General features: G+C 34.6%; 1 protein-coding gene across 1 annotated transcript in view; it reads right to left on the reverse strand.

The window, feature by feature from the left end:
- Positions 1-5,850: 5,850 nt before the first annotated feature.
- The window catches only part of LOC144972761 (myoglobin-like), a 28,909-nt gene continuing 11,085 nt past the window's right edge, over positions 5,851-23,674 (reverse strand). The window contains exons 8-15 of the mRNA XM_078914365.1: positions 22,235-22,385; positions 20,864-20,915; positions 19,186-19,255; positions 17,073-17,148; positions 15,498-15,596; positions 13,793-13,889; positions 12,007-12,083; positions 5,851-8,925 (exon numbers count right to left, since the gene is read on the reverse strand). Of these exons, the coding sequence (XP_078770491.1) occupies positions 8,747-8,925; positions 12,007-12,083; positions 13,793-13,889; positions 15,498-15,596; positions 17,073-17,148; positions 19,186-19,255; positions 20,864-20,915; positions 22,235-22,385 (801 nt within the window). The 3' untranslated portion in view covers positions 5,851-8,746. The remainder of the gene's footprint in view (positions 8,926-12,006; positions 12,084-13,792; positions 13,890-15,497; positions 15,597-17,072; positions 17,149-19,185; positions 19,256-20,863; positions 20,916-22,234; positions 22,386-23,674) is intronic.

Here is a 23,674-nt window from a genome sequence, read left to right on the forward strand (position 1 = left end):
GTGATGGATCACAGATATTCAAAGAAGAAATAATTTCATTTTAAAACTAAACATAAAGAACCAATTAAAACTTGGAAAAATGACATGAAAAAATAATAATAAAAAATAAAGATTTCATTTTAAAAAGGTAAATCGGCAATAGCTTAAAACATACACTATTAAAACAAATAAAGCCTGTAACTATAAATTGAAGGGAAACATTTTCAAAGAGAGTTAGTATACAAGTTTGCTTGGAAATATGCAAAATACCCAAATATTATGACACCAGACAAATAACTTCAAAACACATGTGAAGTTCTTTTATTTGCAATGGTACATTCACCTTTTATCTTTATTACTTTTTAGATTATTATTTGTCCAAAGAAAATATAAGATACAATAAAATGTCCTTCATTAATTCCATCCGGAAATTTATCTGTTGTGTATATTTTACATATGGGAAAATATGACTGATATAACAAAGATATCAGTGATAGTGCAGCGCTTAAAAGTGACCAGTAGGGGTTAAAATTAATTGCCAGATGTGCTCAAACCTCAGCCTTCTCGGTTTTAGTGCAATGATTTATTAATTTGACCATCTCACCCCCAATTCAAGAGTGCTTACTTAAAGCACAAAATGTAAATGGGTTAGATCTGTGAAAAAAAAAGATAAAAATACAGCAATATGATTTGTCACCGATTTGGAATTCTGAAAGGCATTTATTATCAATGAGACTTTTATTAGTATTAGCAATAGCAACAATTGTAAAAGTGCCAATCACATGCTAGTTCGATGATACTCTCTCAATTAAGAGAAAACTATTGTAATAGGTATCTTATTTCAATAATTAGCATTGATCAGTTTCTTTTTCTAAATATGTTTTAACTTGAGGCATTTACACCCTTTGTCAGCAAGACTGACAGTTTTTCAAATCATATTTTATGCCATCGTTTTATCTCGTGGTTATAACTTCAGAACTAATCGTGTTTACCAAGACAGCAGCAACAGCAATTAAACTTGAGTTTCATTGAAGCTAAAGACACATCGTAGTAACTAACTATAGGTGAAAATGACAAGCTGTGGCCAAAAGAAATGTTTAATCAAACATCATCTGTCATGGATAAAGGTTATATCAGCAACATAATTCTCATCAATCTAATAAGACATTACATTATTCCACTTCAGGCATTCGTCATGCCCAAAATATCTGACTTGAAAGGAAAAAAAATATGAATAAATAAGATTCAATTAGAGACAAAATCATGCATTAAAAGATGGTTGAGCTCAATCCTTTCATTAACCTCCCTGAGATTAAATTAGTTGTATTTTTATGTTATAATAAACCAACAAACTTGGTTAGGTTATCTAGTACCAGATGTTAAAGGAAGCTACCTTACTCTAAACCAGATAAAACAAGTATCAACTGTAATTGCACTTTAATTCTAAATTCTAAGGAAAGGTAGGGTAAAAAATTCACTGGTCTTATTTTTTTTTCAAAGAAAACTTAATAGTAATAGTCTATTTAGAATCCTGGGCAATTACGTTACATCCCACTTGTATTAATATCAAGTTAAAAAAAAAGTATTATCCTGTATCAATTTTAATTTTTAAATCACAATCTTGCAAGAGACAAACGGTGTCAATCTTTCTAAAACAAAAACATAGCTATTGAACAAAAGATAATAAAGATGATGACATTTTTGGCAATATCATTGCATTACCCAAGTAAAAATAATATACACTAAAAAAAATGGCAAGATTTAAATGTCATAGATAAAGGATTCATCAGCCCCTGCAACACACAAGCACCTAATAAAAATTAAGTGGCAACTATGCTTCAGTTGCATGGTATCTTGTCTTGTAATGAGTGTTTAGCCATGTTGACCATGCTCAGACATCAGGTGGATGGCAAAACTCTGACACTATAGTCCGTTCCACAACTCGTGCATACACGTTGACGTGTATATCTTCAATATCTTCCGATGAATTTTATTGAAAATTGGATCGAACACCAGAATTGTTAGTGACATTAAGCCGATTTTTTCTCACCAGTTACAGTACCATACTTTGGGATTTTTCTTCTTTATGGTATATAAAAAATAAAGGGTCTGGGATGAGTGAACAAATAGATGGTTTACAATAACAGTATTACACACGGTGTATTATGTTGTGATTACGATCACTAAACTCCCCACAGGCTTGACCAGGGGTTTACTTTTCATGAGATTCAGGTGCACTACTCCCTAACATTGCCACCCTGGGTTCAATATGACACAGCAAATTGTATACTTTGTACACACTTGACGTAAACAATTGTTACATTTTCATAGTTGAACGCCCGAGATGTAGCTGCCTGTTAAGATTTCTACATTCATAAAAAACTGATAACAATATGGATTAAACGTGCAAATTTGTCACAAGGTGGAAAATTTTCAAGTATTTCTCAAGTGAGGCGAAGCGTGGTGTTACACGGTTAAAGAAGTTTAGATTCAGTGACATTTCACATTATCACATTTAAAGCCCCCCCTCAGTGAACATAATTTAAGAATGGCAAAACATGTACCATGCTCTATGGGTGACCAGTGGGTCTTGTGCGATCTTTATGAGTAGTCTTGCTCAACATTTGGTCGGGGATGATGCCTTTATGAAAGGCATTTCTCCTTGTTCTATCGAAGACGGGCGTAAAAATTCGGAGGACCCCCTGTTTTTTTTCCTGTTTTTTTACATCAATGTCCTTGTCTAAAAAATGTATCGTTTTCCACCAAAGAAGAGATAAATCATAAATGTTGTGAGCATTTTTCAACAGTGTTAAGTTGGTAACCGGAGGGGAATCCTCTATGGCAGCCATTTTGAAAATTGTTTATACCGGTTCGACAACTCACAGAAACTGATCGTCTTTGCCTTATTTATCTCTTCCAACTGTATTTTCAAGTCTCCAAATCATTATAACAGGTGAGTTAATAGAATAGAAATGTGGATTGTGTCTGTCATTTGTTTGTATAACGTAGGAACTCTAAGTATGTCAGTATAACGGGTGAACTCTATGTAGGTCAGTGATACAACAACATGACCCCATTCTTCTTATCTTTGTTCGATCTTCTTTCCATCAGCCCATTCATCTCTCTTCTTTTCATCATCACCATCATCATCATAAGCAGCATCATCGTCATCATCAGCGGCACTGACACCCGCAACACATCTCGAATTATTATCATCGCCTTTGTCGTCCTCAATATCATCACTATTGTTAGGGTGATCAACGCCCAGATCAACCAGTAGATACATAATAATTAAGTTAACTAAGAAAAAAATTGAAGTTAAACCAATTATCATTACAGTTTCTCCTTTTGTCTTATTTTTTCATCTTTTCTCTTCGCCTAATCTGTTCTTTTTCCTTATATTCATTCATTTATATATTTACTTATTTATGGGTACATTTATTTATATCTTTATTTTTTTATATTTTTAGTTATTAGTCATTCTTCCTTTTCTTTTGTTCTCTAATTTTAGTCCTATTATTATTTTTTCCCTTTCCAATGATGTTCTTGTATTTCAAATTTGATGTGTTACTTCAACAATTTAATGACCTTTGTTTGATATTGGCCAGTGGCCTAAAAATAAACTTTGATTGATTAGTCTAATCTTTGTTTTTGTACTGTCCACAGATCTCATCATGCCACCAAAGTTGAAGCAAGGTACTCGTCTCACCCAATGCTATGGCAAGCCCAAGAAGAGTAGAGCTGCACAGTTGCAGGTGGCTCGAAACCAACGCAAGCTTTCGAAATCTAACCAGCTGATCTCACCAATTCAATCTCGGTCAACCTCATCGATTACAGGTGCGGAAGCCATTGTTCAGCGAGGCTCACCTATCCCAGCTCCAAACTCACCCCCTCAGCAAGACCTACCATTACCATCAATTTCAGCAACAGACACCTCCACTCAAGACCTACCATCAACGTCAACGGTAGATACCCCTCAGCCAAAAGAAGACAAGCCCGTTGCCATCTCCGCCTCAAAGAGAAAGCTGTCATATTTAGGCCCTCTACCAACTGTCACAGCAGAAACTGACCCAGAGCTGTTACCATCCACCATTGTCAATTTGGAAAAGCTCTCTCCATTGTTTATGGTCCTTTTTTGCGCCCAACCAAGCTTGACTCTATCTGGTGATGCAACACGGAATTCTGGCCTTGCAGTCTTTCTACAGGTGAAATGCAAGCTGTGTGACAGTGGTCTCATCTACAACATCAACTAGATGTGACACTCAAGTTTATGATGTCAACAGACGAGCAGTTGCCGCTGCCTGTGCTACTGGGATGTGCTATGAGGACTCTGCAACTTCACAGAACTTATGAATATTCCTTCACTTCATCACAGAACTTTTGACTGCAATGTTGAAGTAATAAAGAAGAAGTGCGACTTGTTTTCACGTGACAGTCTCGCCAAGGCTGTGGAACAGGTGCACAAATCATACTCTGCTGAGCAAGACAGTGAAGTGAAGGACATTAACGTTTCTTTCGACGGGAGCTGGCAGAAGCGAGGTCACACTTCGAAATCCGGGATCGGCCTTGTTATAGAGCAGCCCACTGGGCTGGTGATTGATTTCGAAATCCTTACGAGTCACTGTCAAATCTGCACAACAACTGGCAAAAAAATGCAGCAAGAAAACATTCTGAAGTATGAACGCTGGCTTGCAATTCACAAAAAAGACTGTGATGCCAATTACGAAGGACCAAGTGGCGGTATGGAAAAGGAAGCCGCTTTACGCATGTGGAGCCGCTCTATTCTCAATAACAAACTGCGGTATGTTACCCTCATCAGTGATGGGGATGCGAAAACTATCACAGAAATCCATCAACTCAACCCATACCCAGGTACCTCAGTCACCAAACATGAGTGTATCAACCATGTTCGGCAAGAGACTTGGCACTGCCCTTCGGAATTTGGTCGCAGACAAGTCAAAACAGACCCCTAAAATTACTCTGGGTGGTAAAGGTTATGGAAAATTGCGACCAGAAGTAATAACCAAACTGACGTCGTATTACTCCAATGCCATCAGACGGAATGCAACTGTGCCGGGGATGAAGAAGGCTATCATGGCCATCCTGGATCACTGTCGGTCAACAGACGATACGCCTCTCCATCAGGGATGCCCGGAAGGACAAGACTCATGGTGTTTTGTGCAGAGGGCAGAGGCAAGAGGACTGGAACCTGGTAGCCATATGGACAACTTGGGAACCCCCATCTGCCAGCTAGTTGCAGACAGTATTCAACCGGTCTTTGAGAGAATGGCGTCAGATTACCTTCTGTCTAGGTGCGTCCTCCAGTCAACGCAGAACACGAACGAGTCTGCCCATGCAGTCATATGGGCTCGTTGCCCCAAGCACCTCTTCTTACATAGAAACAGACTCTGCATTGCAGTCGCCATAGGTGTTGCATAATTCAACTTTGGTTCTGCATCATCGCGAGAATTTATTGCATCACTAAACCTCCCTTATGGCTTATGGTGTCGAAACAAAAAAGCGCGGTGACAAACGGGACAAAAGAAGAACACGCAAGGCTGAAGCTGCAGTGACAGAAAAAGCAAAGAAATTTAGAAAGTTGAAGGCAGAGGCAAAGCAGATAGAAGAACAGAAGCTAAAGGAGAAATTTGGGGAGTTTTACCTAACTGGTGGAGGAGATTAGAATTAGAGGCAACGGCGTGTTACGATGACAAATTGTCGATTTCAGGTAATTTTTTTTTTAGGGGGAAGGGATAGAGATCTTGAAGAAAGATAATGAAAATCATGTTAAATTAATTATTGCAGTGTTGAATTTGTTTAGTATGATGATAATCTAGCTTAGATAATAATCATTTGAATTTTCTTGAGACATTTTTGTTATTTTTTAACCTTTTTTGTTCTTTTTTTTTTCATTTTTCTCAACATTCCGCTTTTCGCATATTTTCATCACAATTTAATCCATAACTCCAAAAGTTATTGTTGAAATCATCTGAAATTTTCACAGAGTGATCTATGCATATTTGTTAACAAACTGTCAGCAGCATTTTGTGGTATGTTGCAAATATTTGATTTAAAAAAATATTATGTGTATATATCTCTCTTATTTGCGTTACATGAATTATGTACCTGGCTTACATAGGCATAGCACCAAAAGTTTTTCATTTACACTAAAATTGCTCTGTCAGTTTGTATAAAATAATGATTACTATCATCATACTGAATATTAACTCTGTATCTTAAATACTTTTAGGGACACCAATTAAAATAGATTATGTAAAAAACTGCTGAATCAGCATATAAAATATCGTGTAAAACCAAAGTCAATGAGTAGAAAGTGTCTATCAACATATTTATTGTCAAATTTATGTCATAAGAATATGTCTGTTCATTAAAAATAGCAACAAGCTTGCAAATAAAAAAATTGGGGGTCAAGCATGGCTACCCCCCCTTAAAATATAAGCCTGCATGCAAAAAATCACGGCACCACATTTCATAACTTTGGAGGAATCTGCGATATTCCGTGTGCATGGTACTTGGAACGGACTATAGCATTGTGTCTTTGGGTTCTGTACTTTAGACGCATTACGCTACTCAACATAGAGGAGTGAATGAGTACCTGGATAAAGGCAGTGTCAGATGTTGTAAAAATGCTCGTCCAAATGGGTGTCTAATAGGAAACTTGTACTGTATCAATGGAAATTTAATTCCATGTGGCTTACAGGAGGAATAAAAGAGGCTTTGAGCACAGTAATATTTGTGGAGAAGAAGTGCAATATTCATGTTCATAAGAGTGCTTGTTCAAATGAACATCAGAAATAGACTCTGGCTACAATCACCCCTTGTGTTAAGTTTATTTGAGGCTACTCAAAAGTCCTACCAATGTGGAAGACAGCATGATGATTTTAAACATACACTAATGCAGGAATCATATAATTTCAGTACAGTTCTTGCTGCCTAAAAGCATTACTTCTTTAAAGTATGATTTGCCCAAATACAAATATCACTGGTATGGCAGGAACATTTCCAATATAAAAGTCATTTATAATCACATTCCCACTTTGCTTTGAAAGTATGCCTGTGGTCATAATTGATAACACTCCCAGCTGAATTACTGGCAAAGTGATAGATGTTGATTCCATAGCCATGGTTATTCCACCAACTTGGGGATAATAATTTTTCCATCATTGTTGGACTAATAAATAAAACAAAAAATCTTAAAATACTCCCCATGCAGATGATAGAGAGCTTTTACTTCTATTGGAGACGGGCAATCAAAGAGCTGCTACAATAAAGGTTCTTTTTTTTATCTTATGGTAATGATGATTACCAATTTCTTTAATTCTTTCTTTGAAAACCAGCCATCACATCTTTGCAGTTGGTTGAATTTGTTTGCAGGTTTTTCAACTGCTCTTCTCAGCTCGCCAAAACTGTCAGCTGTTCTTTTAGATATCTCCATGAAAGAAAATTCAGAGGATTTAAATCAGGACCATGACATGCCCAAGTGTGTGGAGACCATCTGCTGTGAGCCGAGAGCCATAATGTTCCCTCAACCACTAATGGCTCTTTGATGTGTGGAGTGCTGTTCCATCTTGCATAAACCACTGATATACTCTATCATTGTTAACACATAACCTTCTCAGTGCCCGCCAGGAAATTTATAAAACCACAATGTAACGCTGCTCAGAGTTAATGGTCTTAGTTTTCCCCAATCTCATCCATAAACCAGTATGGTCCAATCAAACCCTTAGAGCTCACGAAACCCAAGTAGTGGCTTTCATCACATAAAGATTTCATTCAATGTCAATATTTGGCTTTTTTGGGCCCCAGTAAACATAATTTCTAGAGTTTAATTAACCACTTAAATAGAAATGGCCTTCATTACTGAACCATAATGTGTTATTTAGAAACCCTGGATTGTCTCTGATCATTTGAAAAAACACCCATTGACACACGGATAGCCTGGCAGATTTATTTGTAGTAGAAACCCCTTAATGAACAGATACTGTGTAAGGTTTGCATCACAAGTCTTTGTTTCAATATTGTCCTGGCAGTAGTTCAGTTAATTTGGATGACGAATTGACTTTTTTTTTTAGATTAGCACAAACAGCGTCAATGTTCTCTTCAGTCCTAACATGCGATAATAATATCTTTTCATTTGTGGAATTTCAACATACATGAAACATGTCATGCCAGTAAATAATAGTTTTATTTGCTGGTAGTTGAGATCTTACTTTCTTTTTTTATGCCTTATCTTTAACGAAATTTGGCTTTAATTTTCAACGGGCTTTTGTCTTAATACAGCTAGCACAACAAAAGCTTTGGGAATCATCCATTGGCATATTGATAATCAGAACACAAGATTTATTTATGCGTTTTATCTAATACACATATCATTTCAATGTAAGTTCAAAATTGAAGCAATTCTGTCCTTAATCTTAAAAGTTATTAAGATTTCTTTCAGTTACCTTGAATTTGGCGAACACTGTAGTACCATACAAACCAGGAAGAGAAAGACAAGAAAAATAATCCCAATAAATCCCAACTGTGGATTGAACCCCAAACCTCCTGATTACAAATTAGATATTAATAAACCTATTATCTAAAACTGTTTATAAACAGCAACAATCCCATTGCAAAGATTATATATACAAAATGTTATGGATGTATTTTGATAATTATGTCACAGGAAAATTCAACATAAACCACCTTAAAAACCCTCAATAAATGGGTAATCTGTCAACATGAAAATTAACAACATTATTAGAGACTAGGTCAACACTTTTCTGCTTAATGCAAAAACAAGTAGTCCAGACAATGCAAGACCAATAAAAAAATACATATTTCTCTTGCCATCTCTCTTTGCCATCTCTTCCTGATTTGGTCGATTGGTTTTTATCAGCCTCCTCTGTGTGTCGGTTATTAGACCCTTAAGAAAAGGTAATAAATCTGTGAGGAGTAAAATATTTTTTAAAAAATTAATTAATTAATTAATAACATACAAAATAAGAATCAATTTAAACAAAAGACATTATTGCAAGAAGAAAATAATTTGCTTGACTTGATTATTATTTATATATATATTCTTATTTATTGTTATATTATATTTATATTATATATATATATATATATTATATATATATATATATATATATATATATATATATATATATATATATATATATATATATATATATATATATATCCTTCCTTTAAAAATAAATATAGCCTTATGGAGAACATTGTGCTATTTGAGTCAATAAAAAAATTATACGGCGCACAACTCTACTGAAAGATTTGAAAATTAGAAATGTATTTTTTACAGATAGATAAACAGATAACTTGATTTCCTTTTATAATTTAAAGCTAGTTTGAAAGTTCGTTGAGTCAAACAGATATCATAAAATATGTACCGACGACACTAACACTCTCAAAATCAACCAATTTTGACACCGTAAAAAGATGCCAGTTTGGTGTTTTTACGCAAATCGTTGCATTCAAAATAATATGTTCACTTAATTACTTTAAGGATTTCAGATCTACACTAAGTTTTCAACAGTTTTCATCTATTTATGACATCTAATATTACTGCTAATATTAAACGTTATCGGCAAACTGTCAATTGTATCTGTCTAGCTTCTAGCCCGAACAAACCAAAAGTAGACATAACTATTATGACGGAATACTTGAGACTGTTCGCGTCTGCTTCAGGTTTTCATTTGATCTCAGGATTAAAGTAGTCAAAACACCCATTTTCTTTCGTGTAAGTATAGATCAGTGTATATTACTTAGTTTTGAATGATGGGCAAACTCTCAATTTTACCAATCAACAATCAAAACATGATCATCAGAGTACTGTACTGTAAGGCAAGTTCTCGAACACAGGATCGGGGAGACATTCTGAATGCTCCTACATCCCCAGTATTCCTTCAATTTGTATTTCCACCGTTGATCTTTTGTCAAGCGTTTATTTATTCAATTTGTCATCATATAGAAGCAGTTTTAAAACTCTAAAACATACCTTGATAGATTTGTGAAAGTTTAAAACTTCCTAATTTGACTAGTGTTTTGATTCTTGGCCGCCATTTTGATTTGTGAAGTATTGAAAGGTAGTGCAAAGCAGTCAGAGGGTTTTTTTTTTCTATTAGGGTTAGCTCGAGATCGGAGGATTTTTTTCTATTAGGGTTAGCCATAAGTCTTAGCAAAGTTGCTAGGGTGTTTGTTTTTCCTATTAGGGTTAGTTAAAGTTAAAGGTACTAGGTTTTATGTTTTCTTGGGGTTAGTTGAGGGAATATTATTTGAGTTGGTTTCCTTTGTAGGAGCTTTCGGAAAGCCTCCCCAGTATCGTCTTTCAACTCTGCTCACGTCTGCTACTTCAGGTTTATTTTCGCAGTTGATATTCTTACCACAACCTGTTTTCACACACGGATAACTGTATGTTGCTGCGTCACGGGTCAGAGGCTATAGTGGCTTACACTTCATGTTGGGCCACACAGAAAAATCAACAAGAGGATGTACTAAGTTACACAGACAATGTTGTTTACCAATCTGCTATAGTGGCTTACACTTCATGTTGGGCCACACAGAAAAATCAACAAGAGGATGTACTAAGTTACACAGACAATGTTGTTTACCAATCTGCCTTCATTAAATGATGGTGGGTACAATATCGAATAAAAATAGTTCTTTCCCCGCGAAATTGCGGGCTTTTTACTAATATATATATATATATATATATATATTATATATATATAATAAAGTCAAGTAAATTATTTTATTCTTGCAATAATGTCTTTTGTTTGAAAGGATTCTTTCTTATTATTTGCGTATCACACAAGTTAAACTTGGTGGCTCAGCGGTATGTATGTCAAAATTCAAACAATGCTAAGCAAGATCAGTGGCTGGATGGTGACAGTCATATTATGGACTTATTTTAACATTGGCATCATTGATCATTTTTTGCATTGGTTTGATAGTTTTTCAATCCAAAAATAAAGCCACAACAATTTGGGATGTCAAACTAGTAAATAAGTACATATGCGTGTCATCGGTAAATTAGAATCTCTATGTAATGTAATGTAATGGGAAATTTATATAACGCCATTATCCATTTACAATGCTCAATTGCGCTTCACAATGGCAATAACAAATAATACGTAAACAATAAATATACACACACCCACAAACACACCAACATATATATATACATATATAACACACATAAATATATCTATATATATATATATATATATACACATTCACACACATGAATATATACACGCACACACACTTTTATAATGTATTAGCATACATACAAAGGTATACACATGCATGCACATACTCACACACAAACATACACACATATCATATATCAACGATTCATTTGATAGGTAGATCTTTTTAAAGGCATCAAAGGTCTGACAGTTCCTTGTATAAGTAGTTAATGAGTTCCATACAGCTGGAGCAGAAAAGGCAAAAGATCGTTCAGAGAATTTAGTTTTAGGGATTTTTCTCTCTAATGATACGAAGTTAGAAGACCTGAGGGAGCGACTTTGAACATGGACCGTAAGAAGTGATTTTAAGTAATCTGGAGCAGTGTTGTGAAAACATTTAAAGGCAAGACATGCCAGTTTATAATCAACTCTCCTCTCCACGGGCAGCCAATGAAGGTATTCCAAAACGGGAGTTATATGCTCATTCTTCTTTGTCTGGGTGACAATTCGTGCTTTTTGCGGGCTTTTTACATGACACCATTAATTCCTTGTATACATTGGATTGCATTTTATAATCTGGTAATCTACCTATACACCTCAACCAATTGAGTAACAAATGACATCAAATGGCATTCGGGGTGACATGACCATGACCAATGGAAACAATTAACAACATGGATGAGAGAGCAGCTATACTAATCGACCATGACTGAATCACACAATTCTCAGCAAGTGTCATTCGGACTGCTAGGCTTACTACTACTACTACTACCTAACTTCAATATCGTAACAAATATATCTATCAAGAAAACAGTACCTGTGCCGCCTGTTCCTTTTTCATCCAGACTTTTGTAGTTCCCTTCATTTGTAGTCTTTGCGGCTGAAATTATGTACCTGTTGTACAAAAATATTTCTACATGATTGTGGTTAATGCAATGTGTGAAATTAATAGGATCTCTAACAGGGATGCCCTCTGTTAAAATAAAGAAAGCAGGAATATTTTTTTTTCTCATAACGAGATATGAAAATATTTCATGCAAAGCTTCTCTTCACCAAATGGTATAACCCTTAAATCATAGAAAAACAATACATATCCATCTAGCTTCCTCTTAACTTTTGCCTTTAAACAACCAATGCTTTCATCTTCTAAAAAATCAACTCACCAATACCAAACAAGATCAGCCAGAAAATTAAAAAAAAACAAAACAAAAAACAACAACAAAAAAAAACAACGGTTTTTGGACATCTCTGTCTACATAATGACCTAATTAATGTATAATTCCTATTATAATGAGCTAAATTGTTTCTCTCTTGTAAAATGAAAAATATATGACTAAATCAAAATAGGGAAGGTCCTAGCAAGTGTGATGTATGGTCGAAAGATGTTGGCTATCAGTCAGTAGCACTAGGTAAGATGATCGAGGCTATTGGGCAGAGCTGATGCAAAATGTTGCAGATTGCGTTACCTCATAAAATGGAAGTCAACTACCTACTAGCATTCCCTATCAAAATTGTGATACGGATGTAATACATGCGCATTGTGTGGCAGCATCTTTGCACTTTAATGTGCAATTGAAAATTGTGTTATTTATATCACCAAATAATTATCATTAAAAAATATTAACAAATAATGGTAATATAATGATAGAAATAATACAGGGTTGCCAAATCAAGAGGCAAAAACATACTGAACTTTTACACAAACACAAACCAACCCCTTTCTGTGTGATGTAATCCAGTACAGTAAAAAGACAATTTTTTACTTATTTTTTTGTGTTCAGCAAGTGATTGGAAAATATACTGAGGGTTTTTAACATACTGAATCCCGTAAATATACAGAAAATTGGCTAATAATAATCGTGACAGTAATAATAATAATAATAATAATAATAATAATAAGAATAATAATATCCTTCAGAGCCAATAAGCCAATGTAGCCAAATTTTATCCAGGTTTCTACAGTGTGAAACAGACAATGGCAATTGCTTGCTACCCTTTGGATAGGATGCTAATCTATCGTAAAGTATTTTCCACCAGATCTAGCAGACCCATCTGGGTGAACAGGGGGGTCAGAAAAAATCTCGACTGCACCCGGGACCAACCTTTGTCCCTTTGTTGTGAAGCGAGAGCTCTACCAACTGAGCTATCGGTACCTCTGATAATAATAATAATAATAATAATAATAATAATAATAATAATAATAATGATATCATTACAGCGTTATTATTGTTATCATTATTATTATTATTATTATTATTATTGTTATTACCATTATCATTATTATAATAATTATTATTATTAATATCATTATTAATAATAATAATAATAATAATAATAATAATAATAATAATAATAATAATAATAATAATAATAATAATAATAATAATTATTATTATTATTATTATCATTATTATTATTATTATTACTGTTCTTATTCAACAATATGGTTCATAATTTGAAAACATTTGTTCACTACTGGCTAATCTCTGCATCAATACATCTACCATTGACAGAGCCTCCATGATTTATTTTTCTCCTATCAACACTGTAGCTGTCCATATCTCCTTCACAAGCACTCATGCAACTTTTAGCCATTAACTTACTTGGTTACTATGCCGACATGGAAAGACCTAAATTCCAAGGACGCGTTGATGCACTTGTTGTAAGCCTTAGTAAGGGCAGGGACATCCATATCTTGAACTGGAAATTACCGTAACGAGACACAGAAATGAATAATTGTCTCAAAATGCTATTATGTTCGACTGAACATAAGTTTGAGTAAATACCTTCATTGAGGAGATAAAACTTTGTTTTATATTTTTTTTTGTTTTTTTTTACAGTTGTTAAGGGTTTTTACGATGCTTGCAACAAATAAAGGTCATAAAAGCACCAGTAAAAAGGAAGACAATGGGTTGATAAAGAAAGTTCAAGATTTACAATTAAAGCACCCAAGAAACAGTAAGACAAAGGGGAATTGGTTCAAATAAGGAAGAGATTTAGATCCCATCCAGATATAGAACTTTGTTTCTTAAACTTCAAAAATTTGAATTTCTTAATTTTTATCAATTTAACTGGATTGTCAATTTTCTTCATCCAGACCATTTCAACAAAATACCAGATTGATGCGATTAATTATATATGTATCAAATGTCAACCTATGATACCTCAAATTCATATCAACCCAAAACAAACTAATAAAATACATTATTTATTCATATAATTTAGTATTACAAAGCTGTAAGTGAATATAATAATAAATTCTCATCAGTGGAACCAATACTATAAAATATACAGCCAGTCTAGTCAATAGTACAATATTCTTGGACAAAATATACTTTTCATTACTCTAAAATTACAAAACAGAAGGGACAATGTGAATAAGATGATTGTGGATGTGTGTGTATGTGTGCGCGTGTATGTGTGTGTGTGTGGGAGGGGGTTGAATAATTGTTTATTCCTGCTATGTTATGGCATAAAGCAACGCTCTCAGCAACAATGCAACTTAAGGGCTCTTTTAATTTAGACCTAGATGTTGAAATAGTCTAGTGTGCCCTTACAACTGATCAACAATTGACGTAAAAGTACCTTTATCCTCCTGATTTGAACAATTAAAAAGGACAAGTACAAGTTTGTTTTAAAATATAAAAATTAAAACGACAAATATATACATGAACTAATATATTTTAAAACAAAAATTAATTGAACTTCTTACAAGCTCAATTAATGTCTGTTTTTGTTTTTAAGGGTTTTACACGCTTGAGACACATTAAGGTCATATCAGCACTAATAAAAGTAAGAAAATGGGATAGTCAAAAAAATTCTAGAAGTACAATAAAGTGCCCAAGACAAAGTAAGACATAGGGGTATTTGTTTTAATATGGAACATATGTAGATTTCAAGAGCAGAACATGAATGTATTCAGTATGAGATCACCTAAAAGTTTCATCCAGAAACCAGCACAGAATCCCACTATGAGGAACATACTCAAATGTTTACAAGATAGGTTCCAAAATTATATCTTAACGATCCGTATATAACAAATTGATGATTTACAATGAAAAAAAATCACCTCCCAAGACTAATAATACACATTCGACTGTATCCCTTTCAGCCATGGACTCCAGCAAATGCCAGGACAAAACCAAGTAATGCCATTCCAAGACAAAGACAGAAAGCAAGTTGGAAAAAAGATATAGGGAGATATGAGACACAGCAAGTAACCTCCTGCCCACCACGGGAGGTCAAAAGACCCCGCCCAGAAACACTTGATTAAATTCAATATCAAATATATTGGTAACTAATACTAACCATATGAAGATAAATATGAATATTTTTCCAAGTCCTCAATAAAGCGCATATGATCTGGAGGCATGGAGCGTCTCATGGACAACAGAAACTCGTTTTTCTCTATTGAAAAAGAAAAAAAAACAAATCAAAATAGAACAATTAAAAAGTAATCACATAGTAAGAAGAAGAAGAAGAAGGGAGGAGGAGGAGGAGGAGGAGGAGGAGGAGGAGGAGGAGGAACTGGTGAAGGAGAAATACAAGGAGGAAAAAAAGTTTACAGAACTTATGGAAATTGAAATCGGATAATAACAACGTTGGTACCTTCAGGACATAGCAGCCATCCATATCATGGATCAATTCCCAGGTAATGAGTACTTGGTTACAGGCAATGACGAATATAGTAAGAGAGTTAATACAAAAAGGACACTTGACTTTCTCTGACAAGTTTTACATTTTGTTGAAAACTTTCGTCATTGATCTATCTTTACTGTCAGTGCTACAATTGTTTCATTTGGTAAAGCGTTTCAATCCCTTTTGATGTTTTGCACGAGAGTTTGTAATTCAAAATCGTCAGCTTATATTACCTTATCCCTTTCTGTTGGGAGATTTTGTTTGGTTTTTTTCTTTTTTAAAGAAACTCTTCCATCCATACAATGGGAATCACAAACTACACTGGCATACCCTAATATTGGCCAAACTAAAGCTTTTTATGGCCAAACTTGAATATTGCATGCTGCCACTTTAGAAAGTTAGGTTAAAAAGGTGCAAGTAGTTTAAACTGAAAGTTTTCTTGGTGTAAGATCAATGTCAAGATTTCATTGCATGTCATTTGTAAGCATTCTTTGGTTATTTCACTTCGAGAACATCTTTCATTGCTTGATTGTAAAATGTTAGATTTTTTGTAATTTTTCTTTCTTTTTATGGATCGAGTGATCCATATCTTTTGCTTTCCAGGCATCATATTAGTGTCATAAACAATGATTTTTAATATATTAAAAAAAAATTAATATCACCTAATGCCAGTTACTGATCTAACTACTTAGCAATCTTGATGCTAAACATATATGGTACAATTTTTATTCTTCTTCTTCTAGGTTCCATGCCTGGTCCAGGCTTCGGATACTGCATGAATTATCTCTCTCCATTCCTCCCTGTCTCTTGCTTTTTCAAACAGCTCTTGGATTGTTAGGTTGGTGAAGCCCTTCAGTTGGTCTATGAGTGTTTTTCTTTGTCTCCCCGGGCGCGTTTACCAGTATTTTTCCACAACTTGCCAGGTATTCATTCTTATCTTTCCTTACTATGTGTCCGAAAAAGGATAGTTGTCGATCCGCTATTAAGGGCATTAGTTTCCTTTGTTGGTATGTTTGTTTTAGCACTTCTTCGTTCGTTTTGTGTGCAGTATACGATATTCTCTGCATCCTTCTCAAGCACCACATTTCAAAAGCTTCAATGTTCTTTTGTGTTTCTGCATTTGTAGTCCAGCTTTCGCATCCGTTTAACAATTTTTATTATTGCAGTCTATATTCAAAAGTACAAAATAGAAAAACAAAATCTTTTTTTCAATTTCCAAAAATTGAGATTTTGCGATCACCTTACCACCAAAATGAGACACGCCAAGAAAAGCATCAAGAGCTTGCATAGACGTACTTTGGGCAGCACTTCCTCCTGATAACTAATGGAAAAGAAAAGTTGATACAATATATTATTTTCAACACATGCACTTTAGTACATTAAAGATCTAAAAAGTGTGTATGAAACAGTGCCAGACAATGCAAGAAAGAAAAATACAAGAAAAAAACCCCATCCCAAATAATGTCTTCCTCAACTGGAGATCGAACCTCAGGCCTCCTGATTACCAGTCAAACATGCTACCATTACACCACTAAGGTTACCTGAGAGTTAGGACGATTTTAATGCCTGTTCTTCACAAGGGTACGCGTTTTATGCTGTGAACCCTTGCTTCCATCACAAAACACAAACAGTGAACACACATTTCTCAATTTGATTCTTTAGCATTGATGTAGGAATGGAGATGAACTACCACCCCTACGAAGCGAAGTAGAATGGGCAATTAAACAGCTCCCAACAGGCAAATCAGCAGGAAACGATGAAATATCGGGAGAAATGATCAAAGCTAGTGGAGACGAGGGGACTGCATTATATCACACTCTCTGTAAAAAGATATGGCACGAAGAACGATGGCCAAATGAATGGACAAAGGCTGTATTTATACCAATCCCCAAAAAAGGAGACCTACAGCTATGCACAAATTACAGGACGATATCACTCATCAGCCATGCAAGAAAGATCTTACTGAAAATTATTTTGAAGAGATTAGAGAACGTGGTGAAGGAAGAAGTCAGCCAAACTCAAGCAGGCTTTAGACCAAACAGGGGAACAAGAGACCAAATATTTAATATCAGGACACTGATTGAAAAAAGCAGGGAGGCAAACATAGATCTACACATGTGCTTCATAGATTACAGCAAAGCATTTGACTGCGTAAATCACGAACAAATAGTAACAACTTTGAAGAACTTAAACTGCCACTACAAAATAGTCAACCTCATAAACAATCTTTACCAACAACAGACAGCATCGGTTAGACTAGAATATGGACTTACAAAATGGTTCCCAATAAAGCGGGGAGTGAGGCAGGGGTGCATCCTTTCTCCTTCGCTATTCAGCCTATACACCGAAACAATAATGCGTGATGTAATGACAGAAGAAAAAGATGAAGAGTACAGTGCCGTTAAGATAAATGGCAGGAAGATCTCTGACCTACGATATGCAGACGACACGGCGCTATTGTCAACAACATCAACAGGTATCAACAAACTAGTAAAATCGGTAAAAAAACATAGTGAAGACAAAGACATATTATTAAACGCAAAGAAAACGAAAATAATGAGCACAGATAAAAGCAGCACTGCTCAGGTCGAAATAGAAGGAGAACAACTGGAAAATGTTACAAATTTCATTTACCTTGGAGCACAAATAGAAGCCAATGGAAAATCGGCACCAGATATCAGGAGAAGACTTGCAATTGCAAGCAACAAACTAAACAAAATGATGGCAATCTGGAAGAGCGAGGAAGTCAGACTGAAAATGAAGATCCTAACATCCTGTATTTTTCCAACTGCAATATATGCATGCGAGACATGGTCTATAACCAAAGATCAGAAAGAGAATAACGTCTTCGAAATGAAATGCTATAGAAAATCTTACGCATCCCGTGGACAAACAAAGAAAGCAATGCAAACATCATGAAAACACTAGGACTAAAAAGTCCCTGCTAATGAGTAAGATAAAAAAGCTGAAACTCAATTACTTTGGGCACCTGAAAAGACACGACACACTAGAGAGAGATGTACTGGAGGGCATGGAGGAGGGCAAAAGAGGCAGAGGAAGACCACAAAGAAGATGGCAACAGGATATACAGGAATGGCTCAACAACGGCGTGACGGAATGTGGCAGATGGGCACAAGACAGAGACTTCTTCCGAAGGACTGTGTGGGAGGCTACGTCCAAGTGATATGCCACAGAGAGAGAGAGAGAGAGAGAGAGAGAGAGAGCATTGATGTCAACGCTAAAATATGGAATCTTTGGGATGATCTCAAACTGCATATGTTCCTAGTTAGTTAATTGAGTTGTGAAAAGAAGTTAATGTTGGTTTCATTTGATTAATATGGTGATGTGGTTACAATACCTGAACAGGTTTATCAGAAATTCCTTCATAAATGAGTCCATCTGGTAGAACATTTCCTTCACCTCCCCATCTGTCCAAAAAAAACAAACGAATATCTAATAAATATATAATAAGGATGACTAAATACAGTGCAGTACGCATTAATCATCATCTTATTCCTCGTTTTCAAGGATTCCTTGTACAAATCTTAATATCGGAAATTTATAGATTTACCTATTTTCTTTGTACAAATTTCATGTACCCCTTGTTTTAAATATTTTGTCCGAGCAAGGATGAGGAATAAATGCTGCACTGCAAATACTATACTGCCTGTAGGTCTCATCTTATACATTGGAAATAATTTCAAAAGGACAATCACGGCCATCAAAAGTCTCTTATATTGTAATTTAATTAAATGAGAGCTGTATAACCAGTAACAAGATTAGAGTTAATACATAAAGACTTCTTTCTAATTTTGATCATACATTACTAGAGTTTACCTTCCAATTATTAAAGTATTAAAGGGTAATATGGGATCAAAATATTAAAAGGAGCATACAGCTCACGCAATGATGTAAGAATGAAAGTCTTCAGTGAAACACTGAAGGCCATTCTCAGATAAATTGCATGCAATTAGAAACCCAAAAGAAAATAAAAATAGCTATAGTTCTGAAATGGATAGCAGATCCTATAGAACTACCTGAGAATAATTGATGAACTAGCTGAAGAGGTAGGCAAACAAAAACGTTCAAATATTTATTTATCTGTAAACTTAACAACCTTCAACAAAATGAGTCATAACATTGGAAGACAATATGGTTAAAATATGTACAAAATACCTGACCAAAGACCTCAAAGTAGAGAAATAAAAAAGTTACAACTAAGGACATTGACACACAGCACTTGAGACAGTCCATAACCATCAACTAAAATGCACAAGCGTGTCAAAATTAAGAGCAGAACCTCTTCCTAAAACACAACTAGAGAATTGTATCTACCAAATATATATGTATAGCAACCTAGGAAAACAGCACATAGGTTGCTGAGGAGGAACAAAATTATTTAAATCTTTGTCGCCTTCTTCCTCTTTAGTCTGTAACTTCAATTTTGAAGATTCCACAGACCCCAGTATTTTCATTTCATTGGAGATGTGAGAATATTCCACTGTCACAATGTTGATGGTATGAACCAGTGCAAATGGCCATCAACTCTTGAGAGGAGAACCATAAACTTGGATGGCTTTCTCTTATTTTGATGAATATCAACGAGAGGTAATTTTGCTTGGTTGTTTAGGCCTTCGCAAAATATTGTCAGTTTGTCACACAGTTGAGGATGAGCAAAGTAAGCTAGTAAAATAAGTGGGTATGAGTGTTTAACTGTACCCCTTGATTTATTAGATAAATTCTTGCAGAAAGGCCCAGCATAACTAAATCACTCGATATGCATAAATTTAAAAACTTTAATCACACCAATCTTTATAAATAAAGTACAGCTCTGTCAGGCTTTTTGGGGTTCAAGTCAGACCCTTCAAGGGTAAATAAGCTACATTTGTACCAATTTCATTTAACTGGGTCATCACAATCACAACTACTTGCCAAATAACTCTTTCCATTTGCCCATTCATTTCCTCTTCAGGACATGCGTCATAAGCGCAGACAATTTTCCTATAAAAAATAAAACATTATAGTGTAGAACTCACCCTCCTAGAAATGGACGCAAAACATTGAAAAAAGTTGCAGCAGGAAGATTGTCTGAAAGAGATTTCAAAATGAAATCTTATAAGTAAATAATACAATTTGATAACTTTTTTTCTTCTTCAAGAATAAATACAATTTGAAATGAAGCAAGGGAAAGTTTCTACAAAGAAATATTTTTCATGCAGACACAAACAAGGTTCCAAGTAATACCATTAAAATGTTGGGGTGAGTTAAATGCCAAAAATTGAATCTATGCTGAAAAGTATGAAATTTGGGTTAAATCGATCTGCTTTATTGAGGAGAATAATTGTAATGGATGGGAAATAACTGTGTAATTGTTATGGTATGTGTAGTAATGACATAGTTATATCTCATGTGTTGCTAATTTGTCTTGAAGAGTGAAAGCCCTTGTTTATTCTTATGTAACTTCCTTCCTTGCGCTATGTGGTCTTGTGGTATGACACTCGCTGTCGGATCGGAAGGTCCTGGGTTTGAGCCTTGCTCGGCGCATAGTTCAGTCCCCGGAAAAGACTCTTTACTCACATTCTCTCACCGTGTTCAGGTGTAAAATGAGTACCTGGCCGTTAACAGCACTGTCTGTCCGAAAAAAATCATATTATTATTGCCTAAATCATGCAGCTGAGCAGAGGTGTCAAAAAGTGACACATGACGTAAGGTGATTTTTCAGCTCAACTACCACTTAGCGGAAAATGTTTGACACAGCAAAAACAGCGGAAAATTTCATAAAAATCCTAAAATCCTGGAATTCCGCATATCCACGGAAGACTATCATCACTGCAAAGATATGACACTGACACGTAAATTGACTAGTAAAATCATGTCATTTCCCCAATTATATTTTTACTTTTATTTATCTTTTTTTCTTCTTTACTCTTTAAAAAAAAATCAACAATTAACAGAATTTATCGAGCAAAATCATACTGTCAGAAAACCGACAATTGTCGGAAGATTTACAGGCCTGTATTTGATGAAAAGTGGATCATGCCCATACTATACTATCCAAAATAGGTTAATTCATCTTTGTGTCAAATGTTACAAAATAAACTTTTATCACAGCCTTAAATATTTCATGTTTAATTCATAGAGTGAAAGTTATCAGTGAGTTTCTTTGACAGTTAAATAAACCTCTACTTTGCAAAGTTGAAATTTTTAAATTATAATTTATAAAAAAATAAATTTGTCAAAATGTCAATAAAGGACTGTCACTTTTCATACTAGTTCTTAAAAAATTCATTCAGACAATATTCTTTTTTTTTTTTTTTATAAAGATAAAATGACTTCATGATACAATTATGAAATGTTAATAAGCTAAAAAGATATTAATGTATATGTGTATTTGAATGTATACTTACCATGCATTAGAGAAAATGCCTTTTTCATATCCTTGATACATTCAGCTAAATACTCCAAATGACCAACAATATCTTGCATAATATAGTAATGGTAAACTTGATCTTTTTCAAATTTGTATTCTTGAACCAAGTTTATAACTTTTTCCATGGGCTGGAAAATAAATTGTAATGATAAATACAAAGAAATATTTTTATAAACAAAATAGTTATTTACTTATTTATACATTTATTCATCTATTAATTAAGTTACTTTTTCATAGATCACAAAAGGAATCATGAGCACCGGTAAATTACATATATCTGTTGTATTACCAGCATTTAGCAATGACTATCCCGCACAAATCTTTGGGCCTCTTTTTCACTCACGAAGTGCCCGAATTCGCGTCAAAATATGGGACAAAGCCGTTTCGTATATGCTATTTTAAAAAATTAATTACGTCGCTGTTTATCGATGAATATGACTGAAAGTTGGCACACAGTTAGAAAAAAGGTCATTTTAGATTATGTCAAGCGACAAAACTAGTGCGATTACCAGAAGACCGTTAAAAATAGATTTTTACTCTTTGGAGTAAAATATTTCTAAAACTACCGGGCGTGGAGGTTTTGTCGCTGACAAGGTAATACATGAACATTTCTTCTTTTTGGTTGTAAAATTTCATATGAATATGACGAGTACTTTTCCCGTATTTTACAAAACACCATCCTAATTTGCTCTTCAAGTTTCAATCTTTTAATCTAATTTATTGCGCAAGATACAACCAAAGGTCGAAAAAAAATGCCGAAAAAGCGTCCCATATTTTCCGTTTTTTTCCTCTTTGCGGGTCATCCAAATAAATGACACCTTTGAAACTGCATAACTTGTTTATTTATGAATGGATTTTCAAAATTCAAAAACATTTTTACTCATTGGAGATAGGGCTTTGATTTTAGACAAAAAGTTTTCCTCAAAAGAGAAAAAAACATTTTTCAAGGTTTTGTTTCAATTACACTACTTCTACCTCCATTCATTTTGTGTCAAAGAAAACGCTGCATATTCGGGGCACAAACTGTATTTTCCCTCCGGTTATATCCGCATAGACAATTATTAAAAGTTTTGAAGTATTTTTCTTGTTACTCAATTCCATAAAAATGGCACATCCGTCGCATCTCCATTGGACAGTGGATTTGGTAAGTCACTTTATGCAACCCAAAAGGTAGGAAGAAAAAGAAGGATTCAAACGACCCTCTGATCAACCTCTTCCAAACCTCCATTTGTATTTCAGTAGATAACATAAAATCTTTTTGAAAGGGCATAAAGTGAAAGATTCAAGATTATGTTTTCATATTTAGACTTGTAATTGTAATGTACAATTTTGGTTTTTGGCTAAAAAAGTAGAATCTTTTCTCAATATGAATTTTTCAAACACTGTCTAGTTTTAATCCAATTAATTACTATTCTAT

Source organism: Berghia stephanieae, chromosome 5 (genome assembly GCF_034508935.2).
Source record: "Berghia stephanieae isolate SIO BIC M18660-M18661 chromosome 5, UCSD_Bste_1.3, whole genome shotgun sequence".
NCBI lineage: Eukaryota > Metazoa > Mollusca > Gastropoda > Nudibranchia > Aeolidiidae > Berghia > Berghia stephanieae.